Source organism: Silurus meridionalis, chromosome 19, assembly GCF_014805685.1.
Source record: "Silurus meridionalis isolate SWU-2019-XX chromosome 19, ASM1480568v1, whole genome shotgun sequence".
NCBI lineage: Eukaryota > Metazoa > Chordata > Actinopteri > Siluriformes > Siluridae > Silurus > Silurus meridionalis.
In genome coordinates this window covers 17,411,773-17,425,862 of record NC_060902.1, presented here as the reverse complement: position 1 = coordinate 17,425,862, position 14,090 = coordinate 17,411,773, and the positions used below count along the sequence as shown (strand labels likewise).

General features: G+C 38.4%; 1 protein-coding gene across 3 annotated transcripts in view; it reads left to right on the top strand.

Moving 5' to 3' along the window:
• cacna2d3 (calcium channel, voltage dependent, alpha2/delta subunit 3) overlaps positions 1–14,090 on the top strand; it is a 39,612-nt gene that overhangs the window by 17,432 nt on the left and 8,090 nt on the right. For 2 of the 3 annotated variants that reach the window (XM_046875296.1, XM_046875299.1), the window contains exons 11-24: positions 1,022–1,135; positions 4,464–4,542; positions 5,708–5,841; positions 6,192–6,209; positions 8,196–8,267; positions 8,370–8,450; positions 8,613–8,687; positions 10,652–10,735; positions 11,158–11,229; positions 11,303–11,364; positions 11,529–11,596; positions 11,923–11,968; positions 12,887–12,984; positions 13,344–13,437. In XM_046875296.1, coding sequence (XP_046731252.1) covers positions 1,022–1,135; positions 4,464–4,542; positions 5,708–5,841; positions 6,192–6,209; positions 8,196–8,267; positions 8,370–8,450; positions 8,613–8,687; positions 10,652–10,735; positions 11,158–11,229; positions 11,303–11,364; positions 11,529–11,596; positions 11,923–11,968; positions 12,887–12,984; positions 13,344–13,437 — 1,097 coding nt within the window. The remainder of the gene's footprint in view (positions 1–1,021; positions 1,136–4,463; positions 4,543–5,707; positions 5,842–6,191; positions 6,210–8,195; positions 8,268–8,369; positions 8,451–8,612; positions 8,688–10,651; positions 10,736–11,157; positions 11,230–11,302; positions 11,365–11,528; positions 11,597–11,922; positions 11,969–12,886; positions 12,985–13,343; positions 13,438–14,090) is intronic. The other variant, XM_046875297.1, reaches the window with a different exon arrangement.

The window sequence follows — 14,090 nt, the reverse complement described above, 5'->3', positions numbered from 1 at the left end:
TTTCTCCGCCTCTCAGAGCCTCACTGTGATTAATAGCAGTAATTAACATCACTGATTAACAGGCGCAGTGGAGAGAGCACAACGCAGAGGAGATAGTGGTCAGAGGCAGTCCACTGACTCGTTTTATCTCTCTTTCTCAGACGAATGGAGAGGAATGGAGGAAGGGAAGAAAACGAGAAACAGGAATAGGATGATAGAGGGGAGAGAGCGAGAATGAGAGAAGGAGAGAGATGAGAGGGTTGACAGGGCAAAAGCACCATATCTGTATTGTATTTATCACTTTCATTATAGCAAGCTAATAAATATGCTAATCGAGAAGAGCAGTGTCCTAATGGGATGCTGTGTGTGTGTGTGTGTGTGTGTGTGTGTGTGTGTGTGTGTGTGTTTCCTTCTTTCTTTGGCTCTTGCTTTACTTTCTTATTTCTTTTTTCCTTCCTTCCTTCATGACTGAAAGAATACACACTGACTATGTGGATGGGCAAAGTTGCACCGAGCCAATGTGATTCATGTGTGTGTGTGTGTCTACACGGCTGTCGTTGGTGGATGATGTCAGCTCTCAGTTGCCACCTTCTCTCTGTCTCGGGTCAATAAACGAGTTAATTACTGCCATGGATCTTAATCCATCAGATTAATGATCATCCACATTGAGACGCACTGAGATTTTCAACGACTTCATCCGGGAGTGCTGCAGCCTGAGGCTCGGATTACACAGCACACTGCATTTACACACACACACACACACACACACACACACACACACACACACACACACACACACACACACACACACACACACACACACACACACACACACACACACTTAAAGTGTGTGACAGTAAAGTTTTTTTATAGAACAAACCTTCAGGTTGACATGATGTATAATGTAAATAGAGGGTGAAAATGGAGAGCAGCAAATACTGTACACAAATATATTACATGAATGTGCACCTTACCTCTGTGTGTGTGTGTGTGTGTGTGTGTGTGTGTGTGTGTGTGTGTGTGTGTGTGTGTGTGTGTGTAGTTTAACCAAGCAGGCCGTGGGAGTGAGTGCAGCCAGGCCATAATGCTCGTGACGGACGGAGCCACTGAAATGTATGATGACGTTTTTGAAAAGTACAACTGGCCCGAGCGGAAGGTACGTCCCCCAAATCCCCCACATTTACACACACTCTTGTTTAGAAATCCTACAGGTGACATTTATCTGAGTGTCTGTTCAGTGTCTTAACCTCTGTTTTAACACCAAGCATCAAACACCAAAACTATCTTAACTATTATAATCTAAATTCTGCCTAAACACGAAACCTGAAAACCTGTACCCCAAATGTGATCCTGATATAGACCCTTACTGCAATTAAGGTGATTGGAAGGATCATAGGAACACTGGATCACATGACCACAGGACATTCAGGATCTTGAAAATTATAATTTAGTGGACTTTGTGTCCATGTGTTCCTGGGAATATTGGTTTGTGGGTCATGTGCTATATGCTGAGAAAACCTACAATATGCTGAGAAAGACCCTGAGAACCTACAGTTTTAAATGTATAGTTTATTTAAAGGCAGAACTCTGAGAAACTTCACCTATGGAAGAACACAACAATAAGAACCTAAAATTGGGGTAAAACGGACTGTAAAATATATTATCAATAATGAAAATTCAGGGAATATAATTGGATTAAAAGCATTAGAAAGGTTTTTATTGTTATTGGCTCCTGTACTGTATATTCCATTCCAGTTAAGTGTTTCTTTAATTCTCTATTTTATTTTTTTTAAATGACCCATTTACAGTCATTTTCCTTTTCTCCTTGATGTGTCGTTATTATAAATGTGTTCCATGCGGCAATGTGGTTTTATTCCAGCGGGAATGTTTAGGTCATTTCAGTAGCTCATGGTGGGTTAATTCCCATCCGAGTCGCTCTGAAGAATTTCAATGCTAATGTTTTAAAAATGCTGATGCAGTCATTGTCTAGCTGGAACCCCAGAGGCTGCAGGAAAAACCCAGAGCTGATCCCTCATTCACTGAGAAACTGACACTAGAATAAGGTCTCTAGTGTACACTGTTGTGTAGTATTTTTTAGTGTCGTGTGTTGGTGTTTTACGCTGTGTGTGCTAATGTATAGTGTTGTGTGGAAGTGTTTAGTGTTGTGTGTTTGTGTTTTACACTGTGAGTGATAGTGTATAGTGTTTAGTGTTGTGTGTCGGTGTTTAATGCTGTGTGTGATAAAGTATAGTGTTGTGTGGAAGTGTTTAGTATTGTGTGATAATTTATAGCGTTGTGTAGTAGTGTTTAGTGTTGTGTGTTGGTGTTTCATGCTGTGTGTGATAATGTATAGTGTTGTGTAGTAGTGTTCATTGTTGTGTGTTTGTGTTTTTGCTGTGTGTGATAATGTATAGTGTTGTGTGGCAGTGATTAGTGTTGTGTGTCGACGTTTAATGCTGTGTGTGATAATGTATAGTGTTGTGTGGCAGTGATTAGTGTTGTGGGGCAGCGTTTAATGCTGTGTGTGATAATGTAGAATGTTGTGTGGCAGTGATTAGTGTTGTGTGTTGGTGTTTAATGCTGTGTGATAATGTATAGTGTTGTGTGGCAGTGATAAGTATTGTGTGTTGGTGTGTGAGATAATGTAGAATGTTGTGTGGCAGTGATTAGTGTTGTGTGTTGGTGTTTAATGCTGTGTGTGATAATGTATAGTGTTGTGTGGCAGTGATTAGTGTTGTGTGTCAGTGTTTAATGCTGTGTGTGATAATGTAGAATGTTGTGTGGCAGTGATTAGTATTGTGTGTTGGTGTTTAATGCTGTGTGTGATAATGTATAGTGTTGTGTGGCAGTGATTGGTGTTGTGTGTTGGTGATTAATGCTGTGTGTGATAATGTAGAATGTTGTGTGGCTGTGATTAGTGTTGTGTGTTGGTGTTTAATGCTGTGTGTATGTATAGTGTTGTGTGGCAGTGATTAGTGTTGTGTGTCTGTGTTTAATGCTGTGTGTGATAATGTATAGTGTTGTGTGGCAGTGATTAGTGTTGTGTGTTGGTGTTTAATGCTGTGTGTGATAATGTATAGTGTTGTGTGGCAGTGATTAGTGTTTTGTGTTGGTGTTTAATACTGTGTGTGATAATGTATAGTGTTGTGTGACAGTGATTAGTATTGTGTGTTGGTGTTTAATGCTGTGTGTGATAATGTATAGTGTTGTGTGACAGTGATTAGTATTGTGTGTTGGTGTTTAATGCTGTGTGTGATAATGTATAGTGTTGTGTGGCAGTGATTAGTGTTGTGTGTTGTTGTTTAATGCTGTGTGTGATAATGTATAGTGTTGTGTGGCAGTGATTGGTGTTGTGTGTTGGTGTTTGATGCTGTGTTTGATAATGTAAAGTGTTGTGTAGCAGTGATTAGTATTGTGTGTTGGTGTTTATTGCTGTGTGTGATAATGTATAGTGTTGTGTGGCAGTGATTAGTGTTGTGTGTCTGTGTTTAATGCTGTGTGTGATAATGTATAGTGTTGTGTAGCAGTGATTAGTATTGTGTGTTGGTGTTTAATACTGTGTGTGATAATGTATAGTGTTGTGTGGCAGTGATTAGTATTGTGTGTTGGTGTTTAATGCTGTGTGTGATAATGTATAGTGTTGTGTGGCAGTGATTGGTGTTGTGTGTTGGTGTTTGATGCTGTGTTTGATAATGTATAGTGTTGTGTAGCAGTGATTAGTATTGTGTGTTGGTGTTTATTGCTGTGTGTGATAATGTATAGTGTTGTGGCAGTGATTAGTGTTGTGTGTCTGTGTTTAATGCTGTGTGTGATAATGTATAGTGTTGTGTGGCAGTGATTAGTGTTGTGTGTTGGTGTTTAATGCTGTGTGTGATAATGTATAGTGTTGTGTGGCAGTGATTAGTGTTTTGTGTTGGTGTTTAATGCTGTGTGTGATAATGTATAGTGTTGTGTTGCAGTGATTAGTACACACACCATGTGTACATATTTGGCTCATGTGCAGATCAGCGGGTGTAAAATACATCTTTAGCTGCGCAGAGTGTGTGTGTGTGTGTGTGTGTGTGTGTGTGTGTGTGTGTAAATGTCGCATTGCTGCTGCACTGGAACTCCTTTGAATGAGCTGAAATCAAAACCCATTAATACTGGACAGATGGGAGCAATGTAGTGGGAAAAAAAGGGAACGAGGCTGATACAGAGAGAGAGAGAGAGAGAGAGAGAGAGAGAGAGAGAGAGAGAGAGAGAGATGGAGTGATAAAATAGTAGAAGATAAAAGCATGCAGGACAAAATAAAATGTAAAACATACAGGTGACTTCATTGCAGGATTAATCACTGACTGAGTGAGAGGAGGTGACAAATGACAAAAATGTATGAAAATGAAGAGCAATGAAAGAAGGAAATGAAATGAAAGAGAAATGTAAGAGATATTAAGAGAAAGGGAACGGTAGATGGTGTGCTAACTGTCATGTTTTTTTTATCTGCATAGGTGCGCATTTTCCCCTATCTGATTGGACGAGAATCAGCTTTTGCAGATAACCTTAAATGGATGGCATGCGCCAACAAAGGTACACACACACACACACACACACACACACACACACACACACACACACACACACCACTAAAAAACTCAAACAAAAGAAAAGACACATATATACAAAATGTAATATATAATATTTACATCACATTTTTACTTTTAGAAAAAGTTTTAAATTAATAATAAGAAAATAAATAATAAGAAATTATTTTAAAAAATTACAATTAGTTAATGAAATCCTTTAGCATTTTATATCAGTGTTTTAATCATCCCTGTATTGATTTTTTGAACTTTTTTTTGCTTTAAATGTATTTTTAATATCAATATTTATGTTTATTGATTGATTGATTCATATATTATTATTATTATTATTATTATTATTATTATTATTATTATTATATACTGTATTTGGTATCCAGTAGTCAGGACACATTCATTGTGTTAGGCAGTGTGTGTGTGTGTGTGTGTGTGTGTGTGTGTGTGTGTGTGTGTGTGTGTGTGTGTGTGTGTGTGTGTGATGGGGGTGGGTGTTAGGAGTTGCTTATAGGTTGGTGATTTGGCACAATGGAGACTGCGACACTCTCAGTGTGCAGAACTGACATACAGGGGTCAAAGTTCAAGTGAACCTAAATCACTCTTCCTGTCAGCTCCGGCCCTCTGGCTGCTGCGTGCTGATCTGCGCTGTGTGCCTCTGACATGGATGAGTGGACACCTCTCTCTCTCTCTCTCTCTCTCTCTCTCTCTCTCTCTCTCAGCCCCCTCTCTCCCCACCCCTCTCTCTCCCCACCCCTCTCTCTCTCTCTCTCTCTCTCTCTCTCTCTTTCTGTTTCTCTGTCTCTGTCTCTCTCTCTCTCTCTCTCTCTCTCTCTCTCTCTCTCTGTCTTTCTTCCTCTATCAGACACACACACAAAACATTTAGCCTTACAGAGTGTCGAAACACTGACAAAAGTGGACAAAATACAGGCATTTATTTTCATATGCTTCATATTTGATACAAATTTAAATGTTTTTTTTTTTACACTTTTGTTTTAATGATTATTTTTCATTAAACTGTGTGTCAGAGTGATATCAGTGCTAATGTATGTGCCTTACATGACCATCACTCCGGTTTAAACACACATTACAAACTTAATAACTGTGTGTGTGTGTGTGTGTGTGTGTGTGTGTGTGTGTGTGTGTGTGTGTGTGTGCAGGCTATTTTAGTCAGATCTCCACCCTGGCCGATGTTCAGGAGAATGTAATAAGGTACCTTCATGTCATGAGTCGTCCAAAAGTCATCGACCACAAGCACGACACGGTGTGGACTGAGGCCTACGTGGACCAAGCGGTGAGCTTCTGCTTCCATTACAACACTTTCTAATGATAATGATGAACAAGTAAATGTGACATTATAACATTCAATGTAAAGTGTATTGTGTAATATCACACACAGCAGGCTATTTGAGTGTGTGTGTGAGTGTGTGTGCGTGTGTGGGTGAGTGACTGAAAGCCTGACTCTCTCCAGCCCCTCCCCCTGTGTAAATGATTGCTTATTAATAGCTTTATTATTTCCTTCAGTGTTCTCAACGTTCTCTTCTTCCATCTGACTAGAGAATAAGAAAACACGCGTTTATTGATAAAATGGTCTTATTCTAGCATCAAAATCTTTATTTTGTATTGTCTCTTTTGTCTCTGTAGCTCGCTCAGGCTCATAAGGTAAAACATTTCCATTTTCAGTTTTTAAATTTGTAGTGTACATATTTAAAACAATTCACTCTCCTATATGTAAGACATTATTATAAATATTATTTTAGTACACACACACACACACACACACACACACACACACACACACACACACATATATAATATAAAAATATAAATGTATAAATATAAAAATAAATATATAAATGGTAAAATTGAAAATACGAATGAAGGAAGGAATTAATCTTTAACATTAAAATGGTAGTAAATGTAATGCAGTAAATATGTGTATGTATGATGTACATCGTGTATAAAATTAAATTTATAGCAAAACGGTGAATGCGGGTCAGCCTATCCTACATCTGACTACTTGTTTCTCACACACACACACACACACACACACACACACACACACACACACACTGTTCCTATCACACATGTGCACCTGAACACTCTCATGATTTTATGCCTCCATATACACTCTATCACACACACGCACACACACACACACACACACACACATACAGAGGGCTGTCCTCCTGCAGTGTACGATCGTAGTATCTCGCTCTGGAAGATGCTCCATTCATCATTCCGAGGATCATTGGCCTTTATCTCCTAAAGCTGTAATAAAAGTGACAGCATAGAGAGAAAAGGAGAGAGAGAGAGAGAGAGAGAGAGAGAGAGAAAAGGAGAGGTGAAGGAGAATAAGGGGTTGTACGGAGCACAGGGTCATTTCCCAGAATGCACTCTGGGGGCTTTTTCTTTAGATTCGATTTTAAACGATTCAAGTTTCTCCTCTCAGATCGTGTAGCTAATAAATGTAATAAATCGGCTTTACAGCAAATAGTGTTGTTTAGAAAATGTTTGGGTAGGATGTAGGACATGAGCATGATGTAGGATTATTCCTTTAATGTCTAAAACCGTAACAAAAAAACGATTCCTATTGTATCTCTTGAGCATTATTTTATTTACTGCTTATCATTTAGAAATATGTAGGCTAGCTGCTTGCATTCTGTGCAAGATTTCAGGGTGACATCCAGTTGTTATTGAACTCAAATGACATTAATATAAAATAAAAGTATGCATAGTGTTACTGAACACATTACCACATCCTTACTACATGGATCTATAAAACTTTCAAAGGACATTTCTATCCATTTTCTTTCATATTTAGTCAGCGCTCACCTACTATATGACAGCAAAAACCCAGGGAAGGTAAAGGCTAACATGCGCTTTCTCTGAGGCATGTGAAACCAGTCAACCTCATGCTACAGTACAGTAACACACTCTCAGGATAAAGCTATCTGCCCTCTGATGTTTAAGAGTAAATAATTGGCTAGTGTCACTAAGATTGACAGATGAAGTAAATATTCCTCTCCCACTGAGACTGCAGGGCTAATTCTGTGCCCTTGGACTCTCAGATACAGATGACTGTGGAATTATGGTGATTTATTCTTGACAGTGATAAGACAAACACATGAAACATAATGATACAAACAACACAAACAACTCCTAAGATGCATAGTTTAATTAAAAGTCTGTAGGTTGTGGCTGGATGGTGTACATAATATTAAAATGTTCTCACTCTTAAATTGAGTATCTTTGACTTTCCTTCAGAGTGTTGTGAAGGTTTTTAAATAGTGTGCTTTCATTTTTATTTTGGCTGCACAGTTTTCCCATAACTTGAACTGGTAGACCCAAACATGTCCAGCATGATGATGCCCCTGTGCTTTACATGGTATGGAGTGGAAGATCTCCTGCTAGAGAGCTCTGAACTTAACCTTACTGAACACATTTGGAATGAATGTGAATGCTGACTGCACTCCAGGTCTCCTCACCTTCTCACCTACATCAGTACCTGACTTTACTAACACCCTTATAGCTGAATGAATCTCCACAAAACTTTTGTCCATGAGGTGTGTGTATATAAGGGTGTAATATTAACTCCTGCACATATCACTCTGACCTCCTGATGTTTTTCTCTGAATTTTTCTCCAGCTTTCTGCACGCCACGGGCCAAATCCCATGACCACGGTGGCCATGCCTGTGTTCAGCACAAAGAATGAGACGGTGTGTGTATATGTGTGTGGTGTGTGAGTGGATAAGTGATACGTCGCTTATTTTGGTTAACCTTCAATTGCTAATCTTCTTCTTTCCATTTTACTTTAACAGAAAAATCAGGGCATTCTCCTGGGTGTAGTGGGAATAGACATTCCTATTCAAGACCTGATGAAAACTGTCCCGAAACACAAGGTACCACACGCAATGTCTGTCTTGACAGGTATAAAGACACACACACACACACACACACACACACACACACACACACACACATTCATCAACAGTGTTGATTTATTTATGCAAAGCCTTTACAAAATATCCAGATCATATTAAATCCTTGTGTTCTTCCTGCAGCTGGGAATTCACGGTTATGCATTTGCCGTCACCAATAACGGCTACATCCTCATGCATCCAGACCTCCGACATCTGGTAAGGAAACACACAACTATTGCTTCCTACAGCACTGAACATTAAACACACACAAACTTCATTCAGTCCAAAGTCTCGCCAAAACACAAATCATGGTCTGTGTATCGTTTATCATTTTATTATAAATGAGATAATAATGTCCAAATGATAAACCATAAACCTATGGACATGGTCATGTGACCATGTGTGGTATGGTCATGGCACTGTAGTAATAATCATCATCTTAATTTTTGTCCTTAGAAAATGTAATTTCAGAGTTTGCTTTTTTTAGTTGTGTGTATGATGTAGCTGCCAGTCAGGGGAGTCATTTGTTTTATTTAAGATGCAAGATAAACATCGTATCATACATATAGTTATATACAGATACGCTTGCAGTGAAATGTAACCCCAATCAGCTGCTTTAGAAAATGGTGGATTAAATAAAGAGAACTATAAATATAAAATTAAATACAAATCTATTAGATCAAATATAGTGGTAGTTATAAAAAGTTATAGGAAAAAGTTTAACATTTTGTTTGATAAAACATCACACACTAAACATGTACTGTATTAGTTTTAATAACTGTTACTTGTTCTGTGACAAAAACAAAACAATAAAATGATGCACGATGCACAGATTGTACAAACTCGTAAAGCTGATAATACAGTTATAATAATAATCCCTTATTACTGCACCTAATAACTCATACAGGGAAAGTCCTGTACCATGCCAGGCTGGTCGGATGCAGAGGTGCATGCTGGGAGTTTTGTAGTTTTGTAATGCGAACCCTTTTCCTTTGATGTATTGCATGCAGGAGTAAAAGCTCCTTCAGGTGCCTGCCAGGCCTGAGCTGAGAGCCGAGGTAACCACAGAGACCCTCCTCTCCTAACATCCAGTCACTGTGTGTGACTGTGTGTGTGTGTGTGTGTGTGTGTGTGTGTGTGTGTGTGTTTCTGTAACCATGTTAGTATTATTGTGTTAGCCACGGTATTTGTGCCACTGTGTGCATATAGTTTTGTGTTTTGTGCAAACCACACTGGCCGACGCTCAACCATGCTGAGTGTGTGTGTGAGAGTGTGTGTATAAGTGTGTGTTTGAGCCTAGACTGAGTTTATTGTACCTTTTTGTTACTGTTGTGTTTGTCTCAGCTGATCAATCTGTGAATTCTTCTTTTGTTTATCTATTATTTAGTAGCATGACTAACTGTGTACCAATTATTTTATTATTATTATTATTATTATTATTATTATTATTATAGAGTCTGTAAGTTATTAACATTATCATACTACAATATCAGTAAACTGACTGTGTTTAATGTATTATTATTATTATTATTATTATTATTTTAGGTTTTTCTCCTGCCTTCACACTAGCAAGAAACTTTTTACTGTTATTATTTTACAGTTTTTGTGTTAAAAAGACTCTGCAGAAGCCACACCCACAAGCTCCAGTTTTTCCTTATCTTGACACTCCCACTTGTATTTTGCTAGTGTGAATGCACACGCATTACAACCTCTTAAAAGGTAGGGAATAAAGTGTATTGTAACGTACACAAAAATAATAAAAAATCACATACTGCTGAGGAGCGTCTTAGTCTTGGACAACGAAAAATGCAAAAAGCAAAAGTGTTTCAAACATTTAACATAATCTGTAGAAGAAATTGGTCTAATGTCTAAGGTCTACCTGGTCAATTGTAAGGGTTTGGGTTCGAGAAGTAAGTGATTGTATGATTTATCAGTGTGTGTGTGTGTGGTTTTATTTTGTATTTTTGTAGTGTGTGTCTGATTGCGGTTAAAAGCAGACTGTGCAGGAGAACGACTGCATCTCCTTCTACATTCATTCTGTTCCATCTTGTGGACGTCATGTGACTCATGTGATCCAAGTTTTTTTTGTTTTTTTAAACTTGCTCTTAAGCTGTTCTTGTATGTGTATGTGTATGTGAATATGTGTGTGTGTGTGTGTGTGTGTGTGTGTGTGTGTTCAGTACCAGAACGGTCAGAAGAGACGGAAGGCCCAGTACAGCAGTGTTGACCTGTCCGAGGTGGAGTGGGAAGACTCTGACAATTATGTACGAATATTTTATTATTTTGTTCCAGTAAAACACTTTAAAATATATCACACTATGAACTTCATAAACCTGGTTTTATAATTAAATCTTGTTTTGTGGTAATAATGTAAATGCAGAAACACAGTTACTGGTAGGGTTACTGGTAGACTCTGTGCTGATGTACTGATGTTATTAAATCATAAAAAACAAGAGCCAATCATGTTTCGGTATTCAGGCCATACAGAGTACAGCCTTTATGTACAGTCTCGAACACAAAAGTATGCTATAGCAACAATAATGTATCAAAACAACTAATAATATAAAATAAACCTACGATTTGCAGCTGTACTACAACTATCAATAAATCAACCAGTCAGAATCCTGACTGTAATGTTGTATAATATATCACTTTCTTTTGTCCACTCTTGTGTTTTCTGCTTCAGCTCAGGAACGCCATGGTGAACAGAAAAACCGGTACCTTCTCCATGGATGTGAAGAGGACGGTGGATAATGGGGTGAGTGTCAGTAGCTTTCTTTACCTATACACAACCGATATCTTTAACGTCTAATGTCTCGTATTTCCTACAGAAACGAGTTCTATCAATGCACAACGATTATTACTTCACCGACATTGAAGGAACTCCATACAGGTATACACACATACACACACACACACACACACACACACACACACACACACACACACACACACACACATACTTATTATAAAACTTCTAATAATAATGATTTTTATTGAATAAAGTGTGTGTGTGTGTGTGTGTCTGTGTGTGTGTGTGTGTGTGTGTGTGTATAGTATTGGAGTGGCTTTGTCTCAAGGCCATGGGAAGCAGTTCTTTAAGGGAAATGTTTCACTGGAAGCGGGTACATATTTTTTTTTTCTCTCCCTCTCTCTCTCTCTCTTTCACTCTGTTCCTCATGCACACTAATGTTCTTCAGGATGTTTAACGACGTAGAACACTGCAGAAACCACACACTCTGCATTGAATGCTTTCTAATATTATAGATCATTATTAGAAGCAAGCGTTCAGTTTTAGCTCTAATAGTTTGAGTGCTTGGAGCGCACACGGGTACACTGCTTCAAATTTATTCATGTCATTTAAAATTTTACTTCCGAACAAAACGTCTGAGAAGGTTGATAATATGGGCCGTGATTGCTGGTGCACATCTGGATGTCTTCTGTGTTTCAGGTCTGCGTGATCTGGATCAGCCGGGTGTGGCTCTGGCAAATGAGTGGTACGCATTGACGCTTTTAATTTCTCTGGAGGATAAATAGTGCTGTCTGCATCGACGGGGCAGAGCACCACAGATCTGTGCGTTCAAAAAGCAGATAGAAGGGAGAAAAAAATCCACAACGTCCTCACGTCTTGTTAGAAATATGTGAAACTTTTCCCATAAGGAAAGTTTTATCAATATGTATCAGCAGTGATTGCTAATGTGATCATATAGCATCATGACTAGCTTATAGATCTGTTTCTAGCTTCACATAGTGTAGCATGAAGCACCTTATATACCTCATATAACTTGTCCATGTCTAGCATGAAACAATATTTGTATTTTCATAATATAATGATTGGGTATAATAGGTTCTGCTTATGTTAAGCACTAAGCAAGATCTGCTAGCTAACAACATGCTAATTATAATCATGCACACAGTTTTACAGACATTGGTTGTATTAACACAATAAAAGAAGCGAAATTCTAATATTTCAATTGACTAGCAAGTTACATTACATGATTAACTATAATAATGGTTAGCAAGAAAACGTTTGCTAGCAATCTTGGTAATATTAAGCTAACTGTACCAGTTATGTAAAGCAATATGGTCAGGTGGAGGATTAGGTGATCTGATTTAACGTCTGCACAAACTCGATTTAACTTCTCCTCAAACTCCTGAAGGACCTCCAGCACTGCAGTGTTAGCTAACGAGTGTATTAAACACACACACTCACAGCGGTTTGTCCTTCACCATGAAGAGAGTGAGGATGTTACTGTCCTTCTATTGTTCCCGTGTGTTTTTATGTGAGGTGATTAATTACTCAGAGTTGTAAAGGTGCCCGGTCACTTTCATTGTCACAGAGTCTGATTTAGATTTTCGCCTCCAATGTTTTTTTTGCTGGAGCTGTAAGACACGCTAACGTTTGCTGTCTGCAGGACGTACTGCAACACCGACGAGCATCACGAGCACCGCTACCTCTCGCAGGTTCAGGCCATCAAACTCTACCTGACTGGCCGCAAACCACATCTCAAGTGTGAGACTACAAACTAAAACTGCTTAAAGCCTGTGTGTGTGTGTGTGTGTGTGTGTGTGTGTGTACCTGCATGATTAATGAAATATATTTTTATAGTAAAATGTAGTGATGTTTCAAAATGAAATAAGGAAAATAGAGAGTTTTGTCCTGAAATGCATTAATCGTCTTATCTCGTGTTACAACAAGCTGAAAATTAAGCACTTTTTAAAAACCTAAAGCTCCCTGGTCACCTGTATTATGGTGATTGTCTCTGGATACGCTGATGTCACAGAAGGTGTTTGTAATTCGCCTCAGTGATCTGTACCTCATCCTCGTTATACACTGTGTAATTTGTGAATGTCACCTCTGACTTGCTGTAGGTGACAGGGAGCTGATCCAGCAGGTTCTGTTCGATGCCGTGATCACAGCCCCGCTCAAGACATACTGGACTGGCCTTGCTCTCAACAAGTCAGAGTAAGTCATTCTTCATGAGACCTTCTCGAAACACCCCTCCTCTTCCTGTCTTCTTTATCACTGTTAAAGGAATAATTACACTTTCAAACGACTTCATTATTAGTGCATTTGGGTAACGCAGTTAGTCCAAGGACAGGTCTTTCATTCTGTCCTTAACAATAAAAGATCATAAAACTGAGGAAAATTTCACCAATGTCTTCTGGAGTTTCTCTCAACTTTCCATCACTGAAGCAAACCAAAAGTGGTTTTGGGTCTTTACAACATTCTGTAGGTTTTGTCATAAACTTACACCACACAACTCTACTCATAATTCTGGTGTAACCTTAACCTCTCTGACAGGACGGAGCCGAAAGATTTACAGATTCATTTATACATATACACATTTTACTGAATAATTTATAAACACATTCTACAGAAATACAGTTGACAAGTTCAACATCTACGCAGGTGTCCGTTATACATTTGGAGTCGACTGTTATTTGTGAAATCTATTGAATTTTTTACAGGTTTATGGAGGTAAAAGTTGAAGTATTGCTTTAAATATTAAGCCAAAATTCTAGCAGTGTAAACATGAATATATCATGAAAATGTGGCCATGCAAACAAAATGTTTGCATCATGACAAAGTTCATTTGTTGCAACAACATCAAATGT